Source organism: Bufo bufo, chromosome 5, assembly GCF_905171765.1.
Source record: "Bufo bufo chromosome 5, aBufBuf1.1, whole genome shotgun sequence".
Lineage (NCBI taxonomy): Eukaryota > Metazoa > Chordata > Amphibia > Anura > Bufonidae > Bufo > Bufo bufo.
In genome coordinates this window covers 239,082,912-239,102,199 of record NC_053393.1, presented here as the reverse complement: position 1 = coordinate 239,102,199, position 19,288 = coordinate 239,082,912, and the positions used below count along the sequence as shown (strand labels likewise).

General features: G+C 42.8%; 1 protein-coding gene across 3 annotated transcripts in view; it reads left to right on the top strand.

Annotated features, from left to right (window-relative positions):
• The window catches only part of BBS9 (Bardet-Biedl syndrome 9), a 484,979-nt gene that overhangs the window by 29,114 nt on the left and 436,577 nt on the right, over positions 1–19,288 (top strand). For all 3 annotated transcript variants that reach the window (XM_040434317.1, XM_040434316.1, XM_040434315.1), the window contains exon 4: positions 2,262–2,326. In XM_040434317.1, the coding sequence (XP_040290251.1) occupies positions 2,262–2,326 (65 nt within the window). The remainder of the gene's footprint in view (positions 1–2,261; positions 2,327–19,288) is intronic.

The following is a 19,288-nucleotide window of genomic DNA, read 5'->3' as shown; positions in this document are numbered from 1 at the left end:
TCTTCATTGGTGGCGCGGCGGCCACAGCCCCTCCCCTCCTCTTGTCTTCTCTTCTGTCATTGGCGGCAGCAGCAGCACAGGGGGAGGAGACACTGCTTCCTTCTCCCCTGTGCTGCGGAGGGAACGCGGAGAGCGCGTTCTGTGTTCCCAATACGTTATCGGTATATTGGCAAAATAGATGCCGATACCGATAACTGTTAAAATCCTGAATATCGGCCGATAATATTGGTAAAACCGATAATCGGTCGATCGCTATTTAATATTGTACCTGTGAAGAAAACTGTAATACTTTCCAGTAGCTTCTTAGGCACAGAAAATCTGATCACTGCAGTTATATATGTAGTGTAGTGGTAAAGTCCGGCCAATAATAAAACAGTCCCATCCTTGTCCGTAATGCGGACAAAAATAGGACATGTTCTATATTTTTGCGGGGGCTGCGCAATGGACATACAGATGATTTACGCATCTTTTGCGGCCTCATTGAGATGTATAGCTTTGCATCTGATCTGCCAAAAATGCGGATTGGATGCTGAAAAAAATAAGTTTGTGTGCATGAGCCCTTCTACTCATATCCATAGCCCAGGGCTTGACAAATTTCCTTGAAATCTAGGAGCCAGCTAAAAAAAGTTAGGAGCCAGGCAGAGCCGCGTCATAAAGCCCCTAGTAGGTGCCCCCATAGTGCCCCCCCCCCCCCCTACTTCTCCATAGAGCCCCCCCAATAATGCTGTATACCATGTTACATATACCGCCGCTCCGTCCCCGGACCCTATTGACTATAATGGGGACGGGGGTGGAGCTCCGGCGCAGCACGGCAGTTCGCGGTGAGAGGCCGCCGGACTAAAAAGTTGGACATGCAGTACTTTTAGTCCGGCGGCCTTTCACCATGCACTGCCGTGCTGCGCCAGAGCTCTGCCCCCATTATAGTCAATGGGGACGGAGCGGTGGTCCGGCGAAACAGCGGAAGGACGGATCCGACAGGGTGAACAGCCTGCCTGATCCGTCCTGCCGCAAGTGTGAAAGTAGCCTTAGTTCTATAGCTACTGAATGAGACAGAAGAAGGGATGCCTTTAACATATAGATCTCCTTAAGAAGCCAATTTGATCCTAAAGGGTTAATTCAAACTGTAATCTAAACTGTGTCATCTGTCACTTCTCTTATCTCTGCTCCTGTCCCTTAATCTTATCACTGCTGCAAAATCATCAGCAGACAGCCTCAGTGTAACCTGTTCTAGAGTCTGACTCAGGGCTCTTTTAACTCATATAATCGAATGAGTCACTAACTAATCGGATCTTTAGATTCTTAACCTGAGACTCATTCGATTCATTTCTATTCTAACTCCCTGCACTACTCAGACGGCTCAGAGCTGCTAGTCCTTGCCTCAGCTCTGATTGGTTGGTGGGCGGGGAGGGGAGGGGCTGGCAGAAGCAGCTTCCACTCTAGGATCAGATTACACTCCTCCCGAGCCCCTCCCCTCCCCGCTGCCAGCGTCTCGCTCTCTGTGTGCTGTGACTCACTGACTCAGACTGAGGAGCTGTTTCAAACGGTGCTGCCTCCGGACAGAACGGCAGCTCCGCACCCATCACCCGTGCACCTTTGAAAACGGGCTGACAAATACCCAAGCGCCAGGACTAAATTCCCGGTCGCCATGGCGACCTGGCGCCTGGGATTTGTCGAGTCCTGCCATAGCCTATATTGTGTGGTAGAAGAGAGTCCTTGTGGCAAGCAGTCAGGTGGTATATGTCGCTATAATTTTCTTTCACTTACTTAAAAGGTAAAGTCAACTGCGCATTTCAGTATAAGGAATCCTGCAGAAAATGTAGATATTTGTTATGTAAGGCTAGTTTCTCACTAGCGGCAGCCTTCTCCGGCAGGCTGTTTCGGCGGGTGTACAGCCTTCCGGATCCGTGCTGCCGCTAGTGCACGCGTGCCGCTGGAGGTCCGCTCCTGCCCTATTGACTATAAGGGGAGAGGGACGGAGTTCTGGCGGCAGCACGGCAATCATGCCGAGAGGCGGCCGGAATAAAACTACGACATGTAGAAGGCTGCCGCTAGTGTGAAAGTAGCCTAATGCATACAGATTCATATATCAGGTCTATATGCTGGAAATAATTCTTAATGTACTGTAGCCTCTAGATGTAGTGTGAACCATGTATCCATCCATATTTTCTGGCCACCAGTGTTACATAATATTTTATTCTGAAACTTGCTACCCTCAGATCCCAGAATAGCATTAATGTACTTTTCCCCCCTTTTTTTTCTAGGGGTACAGAACTTCTTCATCTTGCTGTGTTACATCCAAAAAAGCTCAGCGTTTATTCAGTCTCAGGTAAAATTACCCAAATATATCTCGACAAAATTCAAATGTCCCTGTTAAAGGGAACCTGTCATGTTGAACATGGTGTATGAGCTGAAGGTGTCATGTTATAGAATAATTTATTTACAGATGCCTATACAGGCGTTGAACCTATCTTGCCCGAGGTGAGAGTTTAATACTTCACTTTTATTGTTATTTAAGTTAAAATACGTGCTTTATACCTTTATTTTATTTTACTTAATGAACCAAAGAAAAGAAAAAGGTTAAAAATACAGTAACCACTCCACTGCCTTCATGCCGCTTGCAGTGACACCTTCAACTAGGCTGGGTTTTGGGAACTGGACTCACTCTTCCCACTACGAATACAGCACATAGATAGTACCATATGCTAACTGAACTTTATCTATCCCTTTGGTGGTGCACACTGCGTTCGGAACATTCACGGTTTTGATACCGTATCTCACTGCTAAACTACTCTAGCTATTGATAAGTAGGCCAGCCGGACTACTACTAACTAACTGACAGTGGAGTATATCACTGATTTAAAAACTAAATCTGCCCCCCAACATGTTTCACCAGATAACTGGCTTCTTCAGGGGATTTGGGCAGCAATGACTACCCTATCAGACTGGAGGTTTATATAGGTGGTGTTGTGATTGACAGACTCTGCGCCCAATACAATGTGTGACTAAGTACCTGTCAACTGGCTGCGTCTGTAACCACTCCCCCATGACAAGATGATCCGCCAATCTGCGCCATCTACCTACATCATCATCCCTAGCGCGCCGTCGTCATCCAAGTCGCTTACTGAGAACGTCATCAGTGACGTCCTGCCCTTCCAGTAGCTGCGCCGACACTTAGAGCGTGAGGGCTCGTTTGGTTGAACTGCGCATGCGCGCAGACTTTCATTCTCAACGAGGAGAATACTGCGCGCACAGCGGCTGCGCAAACACATTCTCAACTGAGTCCAGTTCCCACAACCCAGCTTAGTTGAAGGTGTCACTGCAAGCGGCATGAAGGCAGCAAACTGCCTGTAGGTGACAGGTGGTGAGAGAGAGTGCACGTGCTCTCCCTCTTGACCCACTGAGCAATTTTTGACCACACAGTGGAGTGGTTACTGTATTTTTAACCTTTTTCTTTTCTTTGGTTCATTAAGTAAAATAAAATAAAGGTATAAAGCACGTATTTTAACTTAAATAACAATAAAAGTGAAGTATTAAACTTTCACCTGGGGCAAGATAGGTTCAACGCCTGTATAGGCATCTGTAAATAAATTATTTGATAAACCTTACCCAGGGCATGTCTCAAATATGAATAAAAATGTTATAGAACAGGAGGAATGAGCAGATTGATTATATAGTTTTGTAGAAAAATATTCAGTATCACTTGTATTTTATTCTTTTAACCCTTTCGCTACCAGCGGCGAACACGTACAGCGGGCGACATGGCCAGCTGGTCTCCACTGTTTCAAACAGCAGATACCTGTGGCTAATTACTGCGACTGCCAATAATACAGATCGCGGTAATTAAAGCCTTTAGATGCCGTGATTAAGTGAGATCACAGCATCTAGAGGGTTAAAAACCCGGAAGCGCTTCTTACTGGCATCCTCTGCGGCCAGTGAGGATGCCGGTAATTGATTTCAATACACTCATCGTTCCTGAAGAGGCTGAGGGTATTGAAGCTGCAATTCTTATTTTGACCAACAAGTGGGAGGCCAACATAAGAAATGAGCAGTAACTGGACTTTAAAAAATCTGTGATTGATAAGAATAAAAAAAAATATATATACATTTGCATTTTGTCCGCTCAAATACAAAAATCATTACAAAAAAGAAATAAAAAAATGTAAAAAATGTAAAAGTTCAACCGCCTCCGGACCGCCTAACGCAGATTCGCGTTCCGGAGGCGGCAGCCCTGCGCAGAGTCACGCATATATGCGTCATCTCGCGATGGCCGAGATTTCCTGTGAACGCGCTCACACAGGCGCGCGCGCTCACAGGAACGGAAGGTAAGAGAGTGGATCTCCAACCTGCCAGCGGCGATCGTTCGCTGGCAGGCTGGAGATGTGATTTTTTTTAACCCCTAACAGGTATATTAGACGCTGTTTTGATAACAGCGTCTAATATACCTGCTACCTGGTCCTCTGGTGGTCCCTTTTGTTTGGATCGACCACCAGAGGACACAGGTAGCTCAGTAATATGTTGCACCAAGCACCACTACACTTCACCCCCCCCCCCTGTCACTTATTAACCCCTTATTCACCCTTGATCACCCTTGATCACCCCTGATCACCCCATATAGACTCCCTGATCACCCCCCTGTCATTGATTACCCCCCTGTCATTGATCACCCCCCTGTAAAGCTCCATTCAGATGTCCGCATGATTTTTACGGATCCACTGATAGATGGATCGGATCCGCAAAACGCATACGGACGTCTGAATGGAGCCTTACAGGGGCGTGATCAATGACTGTGGTGATCACCCCATATAGACTCCCTGATCACCCCCCTGTAAAGCTCCATTCAGATGTCCGCATGATTTTTACGGATCCACTGATAGATGGATCGGATCCGCAAAACGCATACGGACGTCTGAATGGAGCCTTACAGGGGCGTGATCAATGACTGTGGATGATCACCCCATATAGACTCCCTGATCACCCCCCTGTCATTGATTACCCCCCTGTCATTGATCACCCCCCTGTAAAGCTCCATTCAGATGTCCGCATGATTTTTACGGATCCACTGATAGATGGATCGGATCCGCAAAACACATACAGGCGTCTCCCTGGAGCCTTCTGGGGGGGTGATCACCCCATATAGACTTCCTGATCACCCCCCTGTCATTGATCACCCCCCCTGTCAGGCTGCATTCAGATGTCCGTATGATTTTTACGGATCCAGGGATACATGGATCGGATCCGCAAAACACATACGGACATCTGAATGGAGCCTTATAGGGGGGTGATCAATGACAGGGGGGTGATCACCCCATATAGACTCCCTGATCACCCCCCTGTCATTGATCACCCCCCTGTCATTGATCACCCCCCTGTCATTGATCACCCCTCTGTCATTGATCACCCCCCTGTCAGGCTCCATTCAGACATTTTTTGGGCCCAAGTTAGCGGAAATTATTATTTTTTTCTTACAAAGTCTCATATTCCACTAACTTGTGTCAAAAAATTAAATCTCACATGAACTCACCATACCCCTCACGGAATCCAAATGCGTAAAATTTTTTAGACATTTATATTCCAGACTTCTTCTCACGCTTTAGGGCCCCTAGAATGCCAGGGCAGTATAAATACCCCACATGTGAACCCATTTCGGAAAGAAGACACCCCCAGGTTATTCCGTGAGGGGCATATTGAGTCCATGAAAGATTGAAATTTTTGTCCCAAGTTAGCGGAAAGGGAGAAAAAAAAAAAATAAATCAATTTCCGCTAACTTGTGCCAAAAATTTTTTTTTTCTATGAACTCGCCATGCCCCTCATTGAATACCTTGGGGTGTCTTCTTTCCAAAATGGGGTCATATGTGGGGTATTTATACTGCCCTGGCATTTTAGGGGCCCTAAAGCGTGAGAAGTCTGGGATCCAAATGTCTAAAAATGCCCTCATAAAAGGAATGTGGGCCCCTTTGCGCATCTAGGCTGCAAAAAAGTGTCACACATCTGGTATCGCCGTACTCAGGAGAAGTTGGGCAATGTGTTTTGGGGTGTCATTTTACATATACCCATGCTGGGTGAGATAAATATCTTGGTCAAATGCCAACTTTGTATAAAAAAATGGGAAAAGTTGTCTTTTGCCGAGATATTTCTCTCACCCAGCATGAGTATATGTAAAAAGACACCCCAAAACACATTGCCCAACTTCTCCTGAATACGGCGATACCACATGTGTGACACTTTTTTGCAGCCTAGGTGGGCAAAGGGGCCCACATTCCAAAGAGCACCTTTAGGATTTCACAGGTCATTTACCTACTTACCACACATTAGGGCCCCTGGAAAATGCCAGGGCAGTATAACTACCCCACAAGAGACCCCATTTTGGAAAGAAGACACCCCAAGGTATTCCGTGAGGGGCATGGCGAGTTCCTAGAATTTTATATTTTTTGTCACAAGTTAGTGGAAAATGATGATTTTTTTTTTTTTCCCTTACAAAGTCTCATATTCCACTAACTTGTGACAAAAAATAAAAACTTCCATGAACTCACTATGCCCATCACGAAATACCTTGGGGTGTCTTCTTTCCAAAATGGGGTCACTTGTGGGGTAGTTATACTGCCCTGGCATTCTAGGGGCCCAAATGTGTGGTAAGAAGTTTGAAATCAAAATGTGTAAAAAATGACCTGTGAAATCCGAAAGGTGCTCTTTGGAAAATGGGCCCCTTTGCCCACCTAGGCTGCAAAAAAGTGTCACACATGTGGTATCTCCGTACTCAGGAGAAGTTGGGGAATGTGTTTTGGGGTGTCATTTTACATATACCCATGCTGGGTGAGAGAAATATCTTGGCAAAAGACAACTTTTCCCATTTTATTATACAAAGTTGGCATTTGACCAAGATATTTATCTCACCCAGCATGGGTATATGTAAAATGACACCCCAAAACACATTCCCCAACTTCTCCTGAATACGGAGATACCACATGTGTGACACTTTTTTGCAGCCTAGGTGGGCAAAGGGGCCCACATTCCAAAGAGCACCTTTCGGATTTCACCAGCCATTTTTTACAGAATTTGATTTCAAACTCCTTACCACACATTTGGGCCCCTAGAATGCCAGGGCAGTATAACTACCCCACAAGTGACCCCATTTTGGAAAGAAGACATCCCAAGGTATTCGCTGATGGGCATAGTGAGTTCATGGAAGTTTTTATTTTTTGTCACAAGTTAGTGGAATATGAGAATTTGTAAGAAAAAAAAATAAAAATAAAAAATCATCATTTTCCGCTAACTTGTGACAAAAAATAAAAAGTTCTATGAACTCACTATGCCCATCAGCGAATACCTTAGGGTGTCTACTTTCCGAAATGGGGTCATTTGTGGGGTGTTTGTACTGTCTGGGCATTGTAGAACCTCAGGAAACATGACAGGTGCTCAGAAAGTCAGAGCTGCTTCAAAAAGCGGAAATTCACATTTTTGTACCATAGTTTGTAAACGCTATAACTTTTACCCAAACCATTTTTTTTTTTACCCAAACTTTTTTTTTTATCAAAGACATGTAGAACAATAAATTTAGAGCAAAATTTATATATGGATGTCGTTTTTTTTGCAAAATTTTACAACTGAAAGTGAAAAATGTCATTTTTTTGCAAAAAAATCGTTAAATTTTGATTAATAACAAAAAAAGTAAAAATGTCTGCAGCAATGAAATACCACCAAATGAAAGCTCTATTAGTGAGAAGAAAAGGAGGTAAAATTCATTTGGGTGGTAAGTTGCATGACCGAGCAATAAACGGTGAAAGTAGTGTAGGTCAGAAGTGTAAAAAGTGGCCTGGTCTTTCAGGGTGTTTAAGCTATGGGGGCTGAGGTGGTTAAATCACCCCCCTTTCCGTATAATAACAAAATAAATACATAAATAACCAAAAATATAAACATCATAGGAAGAGTTGAGCGAATTTTTAAAAAATTTGATTCGCTGGTTCGCCGAATTTTTCTGGAAAAATTTGGTTCGATACTAATAAATTCGCAGCGAATTACATAAAAAAAACTGCTGGCTGCAGAGAGCCTTTATTTCCTGGCTGCAGAGAGCCTTTATAGTGGTGTAGAACACTGTGCCTTGCAGTTGCACACATATGGAGTCTGCTTTGGTAGTGAAATAATACTGTGAGTCCGTATGACATGCAGATGACAGGCGTCACTCTTAGGCCTCATGCACACGACCGTTGTGTGTTTTGCGGTCCGCAAATCACGGATCCGCAAAACACGGATGGCGTCCGTGTGCATTCCGCAATTTGCGGAACAGCATGGACAGCCTTTAATATAACTGCCTATTCTTGTCCGCAAAGCGCGGACAAGAATAGGACAGGTTATATTTTTTTTGCGGACCACGGAACGGAGCAACGGATGTGGACATCTTTTGCGGCCCCATTGAAGTGAATGGGTCCGCATCCAAGCCGCCAAAACTGCGGTTCGGATGCGGACCAAAACAACAGCAGTGTGCATGAGGCCTTAGAATCACTGCACACTTCACTTATTTGGGCAATCACGGGGCCAAAACTGACCAAATAACTGAAGTATCAACTCAGCCTTACAGGTCGATGTTGGCATCAAGAAGAAGCGCACTGACTGACTGCTACCGCCGCTACTTTCATACGATACCGGGATTTGTCTTTCAGCGATACTAGGCTGTGCTACTGCACAGCCCAGTATCAGAGAATATGGATCGCGCTGCTCTCAGCGTGCGCCATGTTCCCTCAGCAGCACAGGGAAGAAGGAAGCAGTCTCTCCCTCCCCCCTGTGCTGCTGCTGCAATTGCTTCTAATGAGAGCACAGAGGGGCGGAGGAGGGGCTGTGGCCACTGCGCCACCAATTATAACTAACGTTTAATACATTACAGCGGCGGCAGAAACACATTGCCGGCACCCTGCCTCTGACAGGGCACTGCGATCCGCGGCAATTATATCCCTCAGGTGCTGGCAATGTGTTTTTGCCGCCGGCTGTATTTGTATATTAAATGTTAATTATCATTGGTGGCGCAGTGTGCCCCCCCACCCTCCACAGTATTTAAATCATTGGTGGCTGTGGCCACAGAGTCCCCTCACCTCCTCTCATTGGCGGCAGTGGCAGCTTCTGATTGGAGCCCCAGCAATGTAATTGCGGGGCTCCGATCGGTTACCATGGCAGCCAGGGCGCTACTGAAGCCCTGGCTGCTTGCCATGGTGAGCTCCCTGCTGCTGTGTGTATTATGCAGGGAGAGTGTAAGATCCTATTCACCCTAGTAGAGCTCTATTAGGGTGAACAGACAAGGGATTAAAAGATGCCTGGTTCTAGCCCCTAAGGGGGGAAATAGTTATTAAATAAACTGTAAAAAAATATTAAAAAGATAAAAACCACACCAAAATATTAAGTATAATTCACCCCCTTTCCCAATTTTACATAAAAAATATATAAACAAATAAAATATTACATATCGCCACGTCCGAAAAGTCAGAACTATTAAAATATTAAAAAAAATCTCCTATGCGTTGAACGCTGTAAAAGAAAAAAAAGAAAATAAAAACGGCGCGATTCGCCATTTTTTTTAGTCACCTTGTTCCCCCCTAAAAATAGGATAAGACTGTTTGATTATGGGCCGGACGTTCCATAAAATGCGGAATGCATGCAGCTTTTTTTGGCATTTTATTTTTTTCACCTGATATCGAATTGTATCGAGTATCGCAATATTTTTTTATCGAAAATGAATCACAATTTTGGTATTGAAGCAACCCTAGTTTGTACTGAAATAGGCTACAAAACACTTTCAACACATCTAACCGCCGCCGACGTGAACTGAGAATGTATTTTTCTTATTTTACTGAAATACGCCCCTATACGCTTTCAACAGAAATAACTGCAACAGTGCAGGGCGTATATATTTTTCTTTTTTTTACTGTAATACGCCCCTATATGCTTTTAACCTAAATAACTGCAACAGTGCAGTGCGTATATATTTTTCTTTTTTTTATGAAATACGCCCCTATACCGCTTTCACCAGAAATAACTGCAGAAGTGATCTGAAAATATATATTTCTTGTTGGAATGAAATAGGCCACTATACACTTTAACCACAAAACAAATAGGGCAGTGTGTATATATTTTTCTTATTTTACTGAAATATGCTCCTATACGCTTTCACCAGAAATAACTGCAACAGTGCAGTACGTATATATATTTCTTGTTGTACTGAAATACGCCCTTATACGCTTTCACCACAAAATAACTGCAACAGTGCAGTGCGTATATATATTTTTTTGATACTGAAATACGCCTCTATACGCTTTTAACATAAATAACTGCAGAAGTGAAATGCGTATATATTTTTCTTGTAGTACTGAATAAGATACTAAGACATAAGCCTTTAACCCCTTCCCGACACATGACGTACTATTACGTCATGGAAGCCACGGCGTTCCCGCTATTTGACATAATAGTACGCCATGGTGATCGGCCGGGCCCCTCCGGTATTCGCCGGCATCGCTGTAAAAGCCGATACCGGCGGATTAACCCCTTCTATGCCCAGATCCACGCTGGCCGCGACATAGAAGGGGTTTGTGTCGGGTGAGGGAGTGCATCGAGTCCCAGCGCTGCTGTGGCGGGGACTCGATGTATCAGAAGGCAGTCTGATGCCGTGCAGAGGCTACCCAATGCTTTGCACGGCATTGGGACCTGCCTTCTACGGGTGCCGAGGAGATCCTTATACACCAGGGGTCTCAAACTCAATTTACCTGGGGGCCGCAGGAGGCAGAGTCTGGGTGAGGCTGGCCCGCATAAAAAATTCTCCCCCCCCCCCCCCCATGTTGTCACATTTCTCCCACTCTGGCTCCCTCCATGTTGTCACATTTCTCCCCCTCTGGCTCCCTCCATGTTGTCACATTTCTCCCCCTCTGGCTCCCTCCATCCTCCATCTTGTCACATTTCTCCCCCCCATCCATGTTATCATATTTCTCCCCCTCCATGCCATCCATGTTGTGTTGTCACTCACATCACACTCGCTACCCTAACATAACACAACCTGACCTGTCCTGACTCTCCTGCCGGCTGCCTGCGACTCTTCAATTCAATCTTTTTCTGACCGCTGGGGCTGTGTCAGACTGCTCGCCTCTGACAGTCCCTCTGCTCTGGCTGCTTCCCGCCGCTGCGGCGCTGCTCACTCACCCTGTCACACCCCCGTGGCCTGCCCTGAGCCCATGTGACCGTGTGTTGCCATGACGGCACTCGCCGGCTGGGCGGGCGGCGCGGCGCTGCAGCAGTACTACAGTAAGTCAGATGATTATTTTTTTTTCATACATTTATTTTTGTGCAGGCCGGCCGTTGGTGCGGGCCACAAAATATTGTACTGAGGGCTGCAAATGGCCCGCGGACCGCGAGTTTGAGACCCCTGTTATACACGAACAAGCAATGCATTACAATACAAATGTATTGTAATGCATTGCAGAGGGGATCAGACCCCCAAAAGTGAACATCAGAAATAAAGTAAAGAAAAAAAAAGTAAAAAAATGTGTTTTTTATAAAATTAATAAAGTAAAAAAAGAAAAAAAACGCCCCTTTCCCTTTATTTTATAATAAAAAACTGAAAAATAAACAAAAACACATATTGGGTATCGCCGCGTCCGTAATGACCGGCTCTATAAATATATCATATGATCCACCCTGTCCGATAAACACCAAAAAAAAACAAAAAAAACCTGCCTTTTTTGTCACCTTACAATACATCACAAAAAGTGCAACACCAAGCGATCAAGAAGGTGTATGTCCCACAAATTGGCATCAATAAAACTTACAAAAAATTTGCCCCTACCTAAGACAATCGCCCAAAAAATTTAAAAACTATAGCTCTCAGAACATGGAGACACTAAAACATCATTATTTTGTTTCAAAACAGCTATTATTGTGCTAAAGTTAAATACGGTACATAAATCCATGTCTGTAACAACCAGTTCTATAAAAATATCACATGACCTAACCCCTCAGGTGAACACCGTAAAAAAATGAAAATAAAAACTATGTAAAACCTTTTTTGTCGCATTACATCACAAAAATTGCAACAGCAAGTGATCAAAAAGGCGTATGCCCCCCAAAATAGTACCAATAAAACCGTCACCTCATCCCGCAAAAAATGAGACCCTACTTAAGAGAATCGGTCCAAAAAAAAAAAAGCTATCACTTTCAGACAATGGAGACACTAAAATATGATAATTTTTTGCTGCAAAACTACTATTATTGTGCTAAAGTGAAATAAAAAAAAAAAGTATACATAATGGGTATCGCCACATCCGTAACAACCAGCTCTATAAAAATATCACATGACCTAACCCCTCAAGTGAACACCGTAAAAAAATAAAAATAAAACTGTGTAAAAAAAAAAGAAGCATTTTTGTCACCTTACATCACAAAAATTGCAACACCAAGCGATCAAAAAGGCACATAACCCCCAAAATAGTACCTATCAAACTGTCACCCCATCCTGCAAAAAATTAATCCTTACCTAAGACAATTGGTCAAAAAATAAAAAATCGATGGCTCTCAGACTATGGATACACTAAAATATCATTATTTCGGTTTCAAAAGTGCTATTATTGTGTAAAACTTAAATTAATAAGAAAAAGTATATATATCAGGTATAATCCCTCAAGAAAATGCTGTAAAAATAAATAAATAAAAACTATGCCAAAACAGCCAATTTTTTGGTCACCTTGCCCCATAAAGTATAATAATGAATGATAAAAAAAATCATATGTACCCAAAAATGGTACAAATAAAAACGTCAACTCTTCCTGCAAAAAATGAGCCCCTGCACGATCGGCAGAAAAATAAAAAAAATAGGGCGTTCAGAAAATGGAGATACAAAAACCTAATTTTTGTTTTAAAAAATGCTTTATTATGTAAAACTGAAACAAACATCATAGAAAGTAGACATATTTGATATCATTGCATTTGTAACAACCTGCTCTAAAAAATTGCGCATGATCTAACCTGTCAGATGAATGTTGTTAAAATTAAAAATATAAACAATGTCAAAACATCAATTTTTTGGTTACCTTGCCTCAGAAAAAACTTAATATAGAGCAATTAAAAATCATATGTACCCCAGAATAGTACCAATAAAACTGGCACCCTATTCCGTAGTTTCCAAAATGTGGTAACTTTTTTAGAGTTTCTACTGTAAGGGTGCATCAGGGGGGCTTCAAATCGGACATGGCATCTAAAAACCAGTTCAGCTAAATCTGCCTTTCAAAAACCATATGGCGTTCCTTTCCTACTGCGCCCTGCCGTGTGGCCATACAGCATTTTACGACCATATGTGGGGTGTTTCTATAAACCGCAGAATCAGGGTAATAAATATTGAGTTTTGTTTGGCTGTTAACCCTTGCTTTGCTACTGGAAAAATTTGATTAAAATGTAAAATCTGCCCAAAAAATGAAATTCTGAAATTTCATCTCCTTTTTCCATTAATTTTTGTGGAACACCTAAAGTGTTAACAAAGTTTGTAAAATCAGTTTTGAATACCTTGAGGGGTGTAGTTTATAGAATGGGGTCATTTTTGGGTCGTTTCTATTATGTAAGCTTCGCAAAGTGACTTCAGACCTGAACTGGTCCTTAAAAAGTGGGTTTTGGAAATTTTCCAAAATATTTCAAGATTTGCTTCCAAACTTCTAAGCCTTCTAACATCCTAAAAAAATTGTTGTTTACTTTTGAACTGTCCAATCCCCAAGACGCCGCTCTTCAGGTCTCAGCTGATTGGCCGGCCACGCACAGCTCGAGTTCAAGTGCCATATTCTAATCCGGCGGACTAACGCGATTAAGCCCATGGAACTGCTCCTCGGATCGGAGACAAGCCACGCACCGGTTTATTTTGCTCGACCATTGCATCGGCCCCCTAACTCCGATCCGAGCGATATTTTCCCCAAGTGTTCCCATCCCCAGAGCTGTCTGAGGATATATATTGTGTCAAAGGATAATGTGTGTAACCATGTAAAAGTGTCCTGTTTGTATGGGCACCCTGTAGTCTGGGAGAGAAGGTGAGTCAGACTAATCTTATCCTTATCTCCCAGACACAGTGGCGCCAGGACTGTGTCCCATTGTTCTGTCCCTGGACCCCCTGTGGGGTCCAGGTGTATATAAGGCCTGGTGCAGGCGCTGTTAATAAAATCTGTCTGATTCACTCTTAACTAAGTTTTAGCTAGTTATAGGGTGGGCTATTGTATGCTGGAGGGTTTCAAGGCGCAGGAAGGCGCTGTAAGAAGGGTACTCAGCCGCTTCGTAACACCGCCTTCCCAGAGTTCCTTGCCCCGTGTCCTCACACGTGTAGCCGCCATTTTAGAAAAATTGCGATTCGTTACCACGAAGCGCGAGGAAATTTGCATTTGTTGCGAATCAAAGTTTTCCTGAAATTCGGATCGAATTCCACTTCGTCACCTTCAATTCGCTCATCTTTAATTATGGGTATCAATGCGACCCAAAAAGCCTGTACTATTAAAATATAAAAATGTTTTTCCAATATGGCGAATTGCGTGACGTAAAAAAGGGTCAAAAAGGCCAATTTGCTATTTTTCCATTGCTTCTCTTACCTCAAAAAAAGTAACTAAATATGATCAAAAAGTCACACACCCTCTAAAATTGTATCAATAAAAACTACAGATTGTCCCGCAAAAAATGAGAGCCCACACAGCTTAGTAGATATAACTATAAAAAAGTTATGGGGGTCAGAATGTGATGATGTAAAAAAACTTTTTTTTTCAAACTTTAAATTTATTTTTACTTCTTTAGACATAAAAAGCCTATACAGGGAGTGCAGAATTATTAGGCAAGTTGTATTTTTGAGGATTAATTTTATTATTGAACAACAACCATGTTCTCAATGAACCCAAAAAACTCATTAATATCAAAGCTGAATATTTTTGGAAGTAGTTTTTAGTTTGTTTTTAGTTTTAGCTATTTTAGGGGGATATCTGTGTGTGCAGGTGACTATTACTGTGCATAATTATTAGGCAACTTAACAAAAAACAAATATATACCCATTTCAATTATTTATTTTTACCAGTGAAACCAATATAACCTCTCAACATTCACAAATATACATTTCTGACATTCAAAAACAAAACAAAAACAAATCAGTGACCAATATAGCTACCTTTCTTTGCAAGGACACTCAAAAGCCTGCCATCCATGGATTCTGTCAGTGTTTTGATCTGTTCACCATCAACATTGCGTGCAGCAGCAACCACAGCCTCCCAGACACTGTTCAGAGAGGTGTACTGTTTTCCCTCCTTGTAAATCTCACATTTGATGATGGACCACAGGTTCTCAATGGGGTTCAGATCAGGTGAACAAGGAGGCCATGTCATTAGATTTTCTTCTTTTATACCCTTTCTTGCCAGCCACACTGTGGAGTACTTGGACGCGTGTGATGGAGCATTGTCCTGCATGAAAATCATGTTTTTCTTGAAGGATGCAGACTTCTTCCTGTACCACTGCTTGAAGAAGGTGTCTTCCAGAAACTGGCAGTAGGACTGGGAGTTGATCTTGACTCCATCCTCAACCCGAAAAGGACCCACAAGTTCATCTTTGATGATACCAGCCCAAACCAGTACTCCACCTTGCTGGCGTCTGAGTCGGACTGGAGCTCTCTGCCCTTTACCAATCCAGCCACGGGCCCATCCTTCTGGCCCATCAAGACTCACTCTCATTTCATCAGTCCATAAAACCTTAGAAAAATCAGTCTTGAGATATTTCTTGGCCCAGTCTTGACGTTTCAGCTTGTGTGTCTTGTTCAGTGGTGGTCGTCTTTCAGCCTTTCTTACCTTGGCCATGTCTCTGAGTATTGCACACCTTGTGCTTTTGGGCACTCCAGTGATGTTGCAGCTCTGAAATATGGCCAAACTGGTGGCAAGTGGCATCTTGGCAGCTGCACGCTTGACTTTTCTCAGTTCATGGGCAGTTATTTTGCGCCTTGGTTTTTCCACACGCTTCTTGCGACCCTGTTGACTATTTTGAATGAAACGCTTGATTTTTCGATGATCACGCTTCAGAAGCTTTGCAATTTTAAGAGTGCTGCATCCCTCTGCAAGATATCTCACTATTTTTGACTTTTCTGAGCCTGTCAAGTCCTTCTTTTGACCCATTTTGCCAAAGGAAAGGAAGTTGCCTAATAATTATGAAACTGTCAGCAAGACTACTGCTAGGACTGTCCTGGCAGGATTTATCCATAAGCATAATCCTCCAGAAGTCAGGATGTAAAAAAATTGGAGGCATAAAGAGTTACAATATGGTCCCGTAGACTTGGAGCATGTACTGAGCAGTTATATATGGCCGTGTGCATGAATAAAAAAAAAAAAGTTGACAAGTTTACACAGGACTATGTGCTTCTGACAGGCTAGAATTTGCTGTATGAAATATTCGATCATCAGACAAACAATGCAATGTCCAGGTTCAGAGATAACTTTGACCCCGGGCTTTTAACCCCTTAGATGCGGCAGGCAATAATGTAAATAAATTAAAAAAAAATATATATATATATATATATATTAAAACACGAGAATTTTTTTTTTCCAGTTTAAAATGTTTTGCTGACAACTTTAACTATTAAATGATGACATTTTTTGTGCACTGTGAATGCCACAAAAAAGTCAGAATGTCAGAATTGCCATTTTAGTTCATCCTGTCTCTCAAAAGGCGGATATAAAATTATCAAAACACATTAGGCATCCTAAAATAATTGCAATAAAAACCAGGGCTGTGGAGTCGGAGTCGAGGAGTCGGAGTCGGGGGAAATTTTGGGTACCTGGAGTCGGAGTCGGCAAACAATGCACCGACTCCGACTCCTACTAAATTTAGATTGGAATTTAAAAGAAAAAGCAAGTTTTAAATGTCCCAATTCACAAAAAGTTATAATTAATGACTTCTCTACTGTAAGAATAAAGACCAATGCATGCAGTGCCTCACGTAACCGCAAAACGAACACGTTAAGTGACCGTGAAGAAGCATGCTTTTCATGTGCTTCACTATATGGCACGCAACGCACAATTAGGAGCTGCAATACTTATACTTTCCATTGTGTTGTGTTCTGCTTTTACATGTGTAACCTAGCCTCTCACTGATAAGGGATTAAATAAATATGTTTGTTGCAGGACTAGAGAGTGAGACACTTGTATAAGTGAAGGGAATGGAGGGCCAATAGTTCAAGACTGAAGCTGTAAACCATTGGAAAAACTGCTGTCATTCAGCTAAGGCTATAAAAACTTGTAAACTCCGATTGTTAGCTTAAACTTTAAACATGACTATGGGATTCTCCTAGGAAAATCATGTTTTAGAATAAATGCCCCTTTCTGGATCCTCCCACTACCCTATCATCAGCAGCAAATAAATTCCTGTAAAGATCCTGTTCCTGATGTTTATGCCTGCTGCTACTATCCAGCCACTTGATTGATTAATAAAAAAAAATGAATAAAACTTTGTTTTCATTGTGTTTGTCTTTTGCTTAAACTGTGCAATACAGTAGACTGTTGGCTTCCCAGCCAGTAGTCCTGTGGTAGGTTGCGTTTCTTTCCCTCAAGGAATGTATAAAATACATTCGCATATTAATACAGAGGAGTCTGAGTCGGGGAGTCGGAGTCGGAAGTACATAAAACTGAGGAGTCGGAACATTTATCTACCGACTCCACAGCCCTGATAAAAACATCAAATCATTTAAAAAGTTATGGCTTGCAGAATATTTCAACACAATAACAAATGTTTATTTTTAATATTTTTTTAAGCCAAATGAATAAAATATAAAGAAACCCTATGCATAATTGGGTATCGCTGTAATTGTACTGATTCGCAGAATAAAGCTAACCTGTTGGTAATGCGTCAGAGTAAACAGTCCAAAATTTATAAAGCAAAAAAACAAATGCAGAATTTGTATTTTTTTTAAATAATTCTCCCAGAAAGACTTAATAAAAGATAATCAATCAGTTACTCCAAAATGGTGCCATTGAAAAATACAACTTAGGCCTCATGCACACGACAGTTTTTTTTTGCGGTCCGCAAAAACAGGTTCCGTAGTTCCGTGATCCGTGTCTGTTTTTTCTTCCGTGGGTCTTCCTTGATTTTTGGAGGATCCACGGACATGAAGGAAAGTCATTTTGGTGTCCGCCTGGCCGTGCGGAGCCAAACGGATCCGTCCTGACTTACAATGCAAGTCAATGGGGACGGATCCGTTTGACGTTGACACAATATGGTGCAATTGCAAACGGATCCGTCCCCCATTGACTTTCAATATAAAGTCAGGAGTCCCTATTATACCATCGGATCGGAGTTTTCTCCAATCCGATGGTATATTTTAACTTGAAGCGTCCCCATCACCATGGGAACGCCTCTATGTTAAAATATACCATCGGATTTGAGTTATATCTGAAAACTCAGATCCGACAGTATATTCTAATACAGAGGCGTTCCCATAGTGATGGGGACGCTTCAAGTTAGAATATACTAAGAACTGTGTACATGACTGCCCCCTGCTGCCTGGCAGCACCCGATCTCTTACAGGGGCCTGTGATCCGCACAATTAACCCCTCAGGTGCCGCACGGACCTCCGTCAGTCACATGCTGATGGCTTTTTCTGAGGATACGCCATCAAAAAGTGGACAGACATTTTAAGGCTAACACAGACCTGAGTTTTTTTTGGGGGGGGGGGGGGGGGGCCTGGATGTGGCTATTCTTTTTAAAGCTTGAGCCTTCTGAAGTCTTCAAGGCCTGCCATAGTGAGGTTCCTATCAGGCCCGGTCGGTAGGAAAATAGTGAATCATTGCAGTCTATGGGAGAAATGATCAGACGATTGCATATCCCCTAGGACAGTGATGGCTAAACTCCAGCTGTGGTAAAACTACAACTCCCCAAGACTCTTGGCTGTTCTCAGAACTCCATAGAAATGAATGGAGCATGCCGGGAGTCAAAGTTTTACCACAGCTGGCGTGCCGGAGTTTAGGCTACTTTCACACTGGCGTTTCTGGATCCGCTTGTGAGATCCGTTTTAGGGCTCTCACAAGCGGCCCAAAACGGATCAGTTAAGCCCCAATGCATTCTGAATGGATAAGGATCCGTTCAGAATGCATCAGTTTGCCTCCGATCAGTCTCCATTCTGCTGTGGAGGCGGACACCAAAACGCTGCTTGCAGCGTTTTGATGTCCGTCTGACGAAACTGAGCCAAACAGATCCGTCCTGACTTACAATGTAAGTCAATGGGGACGGATCAGTTTTCACTGACACAATATGGTGCAATTGAAAACGGATC